We start from the raw sequence: 8,430 nt of genomic DNA on the forward strand, positions 1-8,430 counted from the left end.
GCGACTTCACGGTCAGGGCGGCTAGGGTCTGGAACCAACTCCCAAGAGAAGTGGTGCAGGCTCCTACCCTGGGGGTTTTTAAGAAAAGGTTAGATGAACACCTTGCTGGGGTCGTTTAACCCCAGTACTGTTTCCTGCCATGGCAGGGGGTCGGACTAGATGATCTTCTCAGGTCCCTTCCGACCCTAGAAACTATGAAACTATGAAACTCATCTCATCCTGCAAGGGCCAGCACAAAGCCTGCTGAGCACAGGGGCTGCTGGTTGCTGTGACCTGCCACCAGCCTGGCCTTCCTGGGGAGTCCCCTCACACTGCATGCAGCCCTGGCTGCACCGGCTGTGCTGTGCCATGCCCGGCAGAGGTGCCAGCTGAGCCCCGGGGATGGGGGCCAGACCTCTCCATGACCCATGGAGAAATGATCCACCCTGGGGCTGGCACACACCTCCCCTAGCCCAGCGCTCCCCCCTGTGCCGCAGTGACAGGACAGGCTCTGCAGTTTTTACCGATGGCCGTGAGGCTGATGTCAGGGCGACTCCCGTTCTTGACGGCATAACCGGGCCCGTTGCCATACAGGATGCTGGTGTACGGCCGCTTGTCCCTGGCCTTCTTGGGTGCCAGTCCTGTCGCAGCAAGGTGATGACATCAAACCCTCCTCTGGTGCCAGGGAGGAGCTCTGAGGAGTGCCGAGCCCCCATTCCTGGTTTTCACACCCAACCCGTCACTGTCCCCGTAAGATCCCCGCAGGCACTGTCCATCACAGCCCAGCCACAGCCCAGCCCCAGGTACCGAGCATCCTGTTGCCACGCGGCGTGTTGCCACCAAAGCTGAAGACGTGCGAGTGGTCAGCCGTCACCACGGTGAGGGTCTCAGTGGCGTCGGTCAGCTCCGCGGCCTTGGCCACTGCCTGGTCCAGCATGATGGCTTCAGTCAGGGCCTGCTTGGCCTTGCTGCTGTGGTGCCCGTGGTCAATCTTGCCTCGTGCAGGGGGAACCAACAACCCATAAAGCCCTTGGCGTTCGCTTCCCCTTGGACCAGCCCTGCCCCCACGCAGCAGAGAAGCTCCTGCGTCCCTTGGAGCCTCCTTGCTTGGGGATGGGGCTGGGATCACAGTGGGGGCATCCCCTGGAGTCAAAGGTCATGGTCAAGTCACCCACCACAGTACTTTTGCACCCGCCGCTATCCCACAGTGCATTGCAATGCATCCCCCCACCCAGCGGTGCTGAGTGATCCACCTGCCACAGCTTTGCCCCCTGTGCCCCTCCCTGGCCCTCTGGGGATGGGCTGAGCTGAGCCCCTACTCATCTTCCACGAAGAGGAAGAAGCCACGGGGGTTGCGGCGCAGGATGCGGATGGCCTTCTCCGTCATCTCCACGAGGGAGGGGTCTGTGGACGTGTTGCGGTTCAGCTCGTACTTCATGTCCTTGGGCTCAAAGAGGCCTGCAGGGACAGCGACGGGGGCCTGATTTCACAGTGTGTCAGATGAGGCGCTCTGGGCTTGGGCACTGCTATTGCTTGTTGCCCATCCTGCTGACAGCAGGGCCGGGGTGCCATGGGGTGCATAGGGCTCAGAGAAAACCCAGCCAGGCCCCCAGGAGGTTCGGTGCCCATGCAGAGGCCACGGGCAGGACACCGGCAGGCAGGTGGTGCGTGGCAAGGGGATTCATGCAGAGCTGGTCTCCTGCAGGCACCTGGGACTTGCACCTCAGCCCCCCCGGCAGCAGGGCTGCGGGCAGGAGAGAGTCTTAGCCCCGTTGAGGGGTCTCGCCCCTGCTAGCAGAGGCACCATGTATAAAGGAGCACATGGGAGGGTGGGGCGGGACCACCTGCCTCTTCCACCAATGGCAGAGAGGCAGGTGGCCACAGGTGGGGCTTGTGGCCTGGTCTGGGTCCCGCTCTTACCCATGAGGTAGTCGGTGGACATCTCATCAACGGAGTCCAGGCCCTTCTTATCCCAGATGTACCTGGCCCCCTGGGAGCAAGGACAGGAGGGGCTCTGGGAACCGAGTGCCCATAGGTTTCTTACACACACACACACACACCATGCTGAATACATCCCCACACATCATGGGGCCACATGTGTGAGCCCCACATTCACATACAACATACACGCCAATGGGTCCACTAGCATCGCATCATGTGTGTCACAAATGTGGTGTGTTCCACGTGTGTTTACGTGCACAGGTGTGCCATGTGCACAGAGACCCAACTGCTTGCTGCCCCCCTCCTGTAGAGCAAGACGGACCCTTCCTGGGAGGCTGCCTGCGCCCCCGTTCTCGGCCAACACTGCGGGCAGTACCTTCCTGGTGCTGAGCCATGTCTGGATCAGGTGGACCCCGTCCTTCCTCGCCCCGTTCTGCTTCGGGTCCTGTGGGTACTCAGGGTCTGGCGTCCCCCTGGGCATCATGTACATCCGCCCACCACCGAGAATCACCTGCCAACCGGACACGGGGAGCCCAGCCCCTTCAGACACCCCACCACGGAGAGGTGCTGGGGCCAGAGCCTGGCATGGCTGTGAGCCGGCACACAATGACCACAAGGTGCCTGGAGGCAGCGGGCCTCCCTCTCCCCAGCCCTGGGCCCTGGCACGTGCCACTGCCTTGCTAGGGGCACAGGGACCTGCTCCAACGTGCCTCCAGCAACCCCTTTTGCAGCCGCCTGCCCCCGGCCACTCACATTGATGTCCGTGTTGTGCACCAGCTGGTAGGCAATGTCCCGGCAGCCCTGCCGCACGGCCTCCTTGGGCAGGCTGGCATCGCTGTACCAGGTCCGGCTGACTGTGTGGGCGTAGGCAGCCGCGGGCGAGGCGTGTTGCACACGGGTGCTAGTCACAATGCCCACGGATTTGCCTGTGACGCAGGGAGGGCGACAGGCACCACTGAGTCCACGGGCAGAGAGGACAAGGGGGTTGAGAGAGGGGTTTTTCCCTTCCTGAGACCCTGCCTGGGTGAGACAGCCATGCGTCAGCCTCCACGGCTGGTACCACCCCACCCCTCGGCCGACAATTAGGGGCAGTCTATAGGCAGGGGCCAGCCCAGGCGGGGTCCTGAGATCCAGAGAGCTGGGCTGGTTGAGAGGCAGGCGCGTCTGCTGTCCCGTGCTGCCCTGGCTGGCAGGGCAGAGCCACGAGCCACGGCCTGGCCCCAGCCCCAGCCCACTCTTACCCGCTCGCCTGGCCCGGTGCAGCACGGAGTCCACCTCGTTGCCGAAGGTGGTGCTGCACTTGCCGTGTTGGGCCGCGGCGCTCACCCCCAGGGTCTTGGCATTGGCTTTCACCCCACACAAGTAGGCGGTGCCCGTGCTGGCGCTGTCGGGCACCTGCCGGTCGACGGAGTATGTCTGCCGGGACACGAGGGCTGCCGTGAGCCAGGGTGGGGAGGCTGGGAAGGGGACAGGGTGCCCGTGTCTGGGGCTCTCCTCGCAGGGCTGGGCAACGGGGCCAGGGCCCGGGGCACCAGGGAGCTCATCTCTGTCCCCAGCACCCGGGGGCTCTGCAGCCGGCCTGGTCCCCGCGCCCGGGCACTCACCTTGGAGAGAGCCAGGTAGGGGAAGGTCTCCATGGCCAGCAAGCTGTCCTCGCCGGGCCCGCCCTCCAGCTGCCCCTTGTAGATGCGGGCGGCCGTGACGGTGGAGATGCCCATCCCTGCAGGCACCGCCCTGGCTCACGTCAGCCCCTCTGAGCTGCCCAGCATGGACGGGTCAGTGCCCCCACCCGGACCCCCGCCCAGGGTCAGTCTTGCTGCTCCTGGCTCAGGGCATGGCTGAGGGAGACCCTACCCCCGCCCCCAAAGCAGAGGGGCAGCGTGTGCCCCATGGCCCGCATCGACCCCACTCACTGGTGTCAGAGCCCTTGTACTGCTCGCTGCCCAGAGCTCTCCCCCCATGCCCAGGCCTAGTACTATTAATATCCAGATAGAGAGAACAGCTCCTCCCCCGCCTTGTGCCTCAGTTTCCCTGCTGCAGAGGCCTAATGCTGCCTTGCGGCTGAGCTCTGATGCCCGTGCTCCCAGCTGCCAGTATCCAGGCTCTTCCCGGGGACACTGTGGAGCAGGGAGATCTGGTGGCCTGACCTGTCGAGGGCGTCCCGGCATGACCCGTGGCCTGGCACCATTGGAGGGATGGGCCAGGCGCGGCCTCCCGGTGCTCGGCCTGGAGCGAGTCACCGGCAGAGCTACCTGCAGGCATTGCCCACTACCCGGGGGCACCAGCTCCAGCCTCCCCGGGCTGGGACAGTTCGATTCTCTGCCCCGAGCACCTCTGCCCGGTCTGAGCACGGGGCCCTTCATGCTGATGGCCCCCCCGCACTTGTGGGGGACAACACAGCCCAGGTCGCTGCTGGGGAAACTGAGGCAGAAGTGGAGGAGGGGTCTGTCCAGGGCTTAGGGAGGTGGCTGGAGGAACAGCCCAGGGGCCAAACTTGGGTGCTAATACCCCCAAACCCCCTATCCCCCTCTCCAGGGCTGTTGCCAGTGAAACGTGGCTCTGGGACCGAGCAGGACCCAGCTTTGTGCTATAGGGACGGGGTCTGCGCGGGCAGGACTTGGCGGGAGTGCGGCCCAGTGCATGCTGGGAGCTGCTTGTCCCCATCCCCGAGGGCTGCCACGATTGTGCTGGGCCAGTGCCGGGGGCGTGGAGGGCTGAACTCACCGTCGCCCATGAAGAGGACAATGTTCTTGGCGTGGTGCGTCACGGGCGTCAGGGCCAAGGCTGCCTCCAGCGTCCTCTGGGCTCGCCGGTTCCAGTAGCCCGGGGTCTTCTCGTCCTCTGGAAGCAACGGGGAAGCCGCCCAGGCAGGCGGCGGGTCAGGATGGACGCGTTTGTGCAGAGCTCCGGGTGCCGGGGGTGGGCGCGGAGCCGCAGGGAGGTGCCCGTCTGCGGGGCAGGCCCATTGGGATGGGGAGCCCAGGGCCAACCTCTCCCCCACGGCGCTGCGGGCCGAGGTCCCCGGGAACGGAGCTGGAGGGCCGCGAGCCCGGCACCTGGAGCCTCGTATGCCTGGCTCCTGCGTGGGCTCAGCCCCAGGCAGGGCTCTGCACTGCAAACGCTGCGCCAGCTTCCCCCACCTGCGGTGGCACATGCTGGCATGTAGAGACACCCCCCGGGGAAACTGGGTGCCCCCCCATGGGGCTGCTGGAGGGTGGGGGGTAGGTGGGCTGGCAGCAGCTCTGGCTTTGCTTTGGCCACAGCAAAACCCAGGCGGGGGCGCAGGAGCCTGGCACTCTGCTCTCTCCACCCTGTTGTATCCTAGTGGCGGCCGGACTCACTCCCCGAGCCCCCAGAGACATCGATGTGGGGCTGCCCCCCCTGCATCAGTGCCCCCGGCCCCTATTGCACCTGGGGTCACCAGCATCCCTGCCCCCAGGCACCTCCGCCTGGGAGAGCAGCACCAAGCTCTTGCAATACACGGGGGAGAAGCCAGGCCAAAGTCACGTCCCCCCTCCCACCTTGCCCCAAATGCAAGGCCCCAGGAGAATTGCTTGCAGCGGCCTTTGCTGCACCACGCCAGCTCAACCAGCCTTGCAGCCCGGGGGTGGCACGCCGGGGTGGGGGCGGCAGGCGGAGCTGCAGCCTAGGCAGGGAGCCAGGCCGAGCGCTCCAGGGGCTGGCTGCAGCCGAGGTGCCCAGCTCCAGCACAGGCGACACAACCTGGAGACGGCCGCGCAAAACCCCACACGTCACAGACCGGCAGAGAAGACCCCGGGCAGGGGCACGCCACCCCCCCGGGGAGCTGCACAAATCGGCTTCGTGTCGGCCCTACAGAAACTGCTGCTGCTGCTTTGCCTTTTGTCCTTGGCGGGGCCGTGCAGCTGGCTGGAGCCGGAGCCGGAGCCGGAGCCGGAGCGCCTGCTGCCCCTAACGCGCGGGGAAAGCGCAGGGCTGCGCTGCGCTGCTGACTGCAGGCCGTCGAGCGGCCGACGGGGCCGGCACCCCGCCGGCTCCTGTCCCCCGTGCCTCTGCCCCTTGCTGCAGTCTGTCCTGTCGATGCCCCCATGGCGAAGGTTTACCACCTGGCCCAGCCCGTGACGGGTCCAGCTAAGGTCCCCTTCCCCACGCTGTGCTTTCACCTCCACCGAGATCAGACCCCCGCGGCCCAGAGGAGCCGAGAGCGCGGCAGGCGGACACGTTTCGCCACTCCGTGAATTCAAGCGTCCCCCTCGGGCCACTTCCACGCAGCTCGCAGTTGGACCTCCGTGTTGGGAGGTCGAGGATTGATCGCCAGCCTCCTCCACCTCCTAGGCAGCTCCTAATGCGATCGCGGCACGTCCCTGCCCCGCCGGGCCTGCCAGAGCCTCCTGCGCGAGGCACGACGCTGGTGCACAAGGGCACAGCTCGCGGGCAGCCGGAAGGCAGAGCTGACCCCTAGGTCATAAACTACCTGGTTCTGGAAATCTCCCTCGCTTCCCCCAGCCCTGAGCCCCAACTGGAGGTGAAAATGCACGAGGGGGAAACACTGCAAAGGGCCCCGACAGCTTTACTGCCCGTGAGGGGCCCCGGCAGCAAAGGCAGGGCATAAATAACCCCGCCGGGCGACCGCCAGTTTCTTTTTCAATCACACTTTCTATTAAAGCTCCATTTACAAAGGTCCCTAAGTGATTAATAGACGTTTCCGATAAGAGCCCTCGGTGTTATATGACTGTCAGTAGAAGCTGCTGCAGGGGGTTATAAACCACTGTTATAAACAGCCTGTTTTCTCCCTGGCCTCTCCATCTGTCTCATAACCATTTTTAGAGCATCTGTTGATCCTTCATTAACCCCTGGCACACAGCATGCACCCGGGCCCCGCATGGAAAGTGCGACCATGGCCATGCTGGCTATACACGCCCCCAAAATCTTGGTTCAGTCTTTTCTATGTGCCCTAAGGGGCTAGGCAATGGCCAGGACGGCTTGCGTGAATGGTGTTTCTCAACTCAGCCCTATCGCTACCACGGCTCCGTGTCGCCCCACGCATACAATGCATGCCTCCCAGCAGGGCAGGTGAGCAGCGGCTGCAGCCAGCCCCCCAACCCTGGCTCGCTCTGGCTTTACAGAGGTCTTCTACCACCCGCTAGCGACCACTGTCCTAGGAGACAAGGGCAGGCGGTCTGCTTTAATGCTGGCGTTGGGTCACTTATCGCCAAGCCGCCAGCACGGGATGGGGAAGGCCCTGCCACTGTGTATGGTTAGGGGCAGCACGGTCTCCAGCAGGGACCCCATTCCCAGCCCCCCGTTCTCCAGTTAAAGCCTTTCCCAGTGTTTGATGCCTCCTTAAAGGGCAGCCACATACAGCACCAAGCTGGTACAACTCCCGAGGCCTCTGACAGACCAAGAGATGCATTTCCCATGGAAAAGGCAAGTGGCGGTAGATGACAGGCTTCTTCCCAGGCCAAAAGTTTTGTTCCTCACCTACGGATGCAGCCGCGGTGGCCAGGTGGATGGCGAAGCAGATGCAGGACCAAGTCCACAGCCTGCCCAGATGTTGCATTTTGCAGCTGGGCTGGGGATCCCGGGCTGGACACTGCCTCTCACCGTCTCTGTCCGAAAGAACAGGGGCCAGCTCTTTTAAGGGCTCTTCCTCTCACCTTTGGACCTAGAGGCATGTTGCCAAATGTGTCCGAGGGGTGAAGTCCTGCTGCAGAGGTGAGGAGTCGCTGATAACATTCAAAGAAACGGCACCAGCCAGGGCTGGACTCACCCCATGCCGGGCTCCCAAGATTGCACGGCTCATAGCTTTGCACTGAATCATCCCTTGCTCTAGAAAGGGCTCCAGCCAATTCCCCGTGCGACGTGCCTCTCCCTCCCACTCGGCCTCACCTTGGGGGCCGCAGCATCCTCGGCTTTACTAACACCGGATCGCAGCACTTCAATGAGCCTGAATGAAAGAGATGCCACCCCCCTGCCCCCGCTCTCCCCCAGGAACAAATGCTTGCGTGGACACCAGGGAGCAGAGCCGAGTGGGATGTGAGGGACAGCAGGTACTGCCCGGAGCGGCCTGGCTACGGATCAACCACCCACCGAGAGAGGCAATAAAGGGCTTGGCCCCGCTGATAAGGGGGTGAGCTCTGTAACTCATCAGCTCACCTGGGGGCTTTATGGTGGGGAGACTTGGGGGCTAAGTTTCAGCCCCTGCCTCTGCCCGAACAGGGCCAAATCGCCATCCGCCCCCTCGGTTCGGACTAGCGACGCGACTCTGCAGCCGGGGCCATGGGGAGAATACACTGGGCTTCACCCCACTGCTGCGGGAAGCCGAACGCCCCGAGCTGCAAGAGTTTCAGTGCAGATGGGAGCAAACGGTGCCTGGATCCCAGGAGTGGCGCGCGCAGGGCCCTGCTCCGCAGCTCACGTAGCCCCGGGGAGCTGCACGTCTCCGAGAGGTCAGGCTGGCACGGATGCCAGAGCTCGGCGTCCTGGAAGGGAGCTCCAGCTCACCTCTGGTGCAAGCGCCGCCCGCGGCAG

At 64.2% G+C, this 8,430-nt stretch overlaps 1 protein-coding gene across 1 annotated transcript in view; it reads right to left on the bottom strand.

Annotated features, from left to right (window-relative positions):
* LOC109288068 (intestinal-type alkaline phosphatase-like) overlaps nucleotides 1-8,091 on the bottom strand; it is a 10,154-nt gene extending 2,063 nt beyond the window's left edge. Inside the window, 11 exon segments of the mRNA XM_019503423.1 lie at nucleotides 504-620; nucleotides 787-978; nucleotides 1,303-1,437; nucleotides 1,900-1,969; nucleotides 2,297-2,431; nucleotides 2,674-2,846; nucleotides 3,162-3,336; nucleotides 3,525-3,640; nucleotides 4,645-4,761; nucleotides 7,381-7,492; nucleotides 7,494-8,091. Coding sequence (XP_019358968.1) covers nucleotides 504-620; nucleotides 787-978; nucleotides 1,303-1,437; nucleotides 1,900-1,969; nucleotides 2,297-2,431; nucleotides 2,674-2,846; nucleotides 3,162-3,336; nucleotides 3,525-3,640; nucleotides 4,645-4,761; nucleotides 7,381-7,492; nucleotides 7,494-7,574 — 1,423 coding nt within the window. The 5' untranslated portion in view covers nucleotides 7,575-8,091.
* Nucleotides 8,092-8,430: the final 339 nt, after the last annotated feature.

Source organism: Gavialis gangeticus, unplaced genomic scaffold, assembly GCF_001723915.1.
Source record: "Gavialis gangeticus isolate Ggan-Ray unplaced genomic scaffold, GavGan_comp1, whole genome shotgun sequence".
Classification (NCBI taxonomy): Eukaryota; Metazoa; Chordata; order Crocodylia; family Gavialidae; genus Gavialis; species Gavialis gangeticus.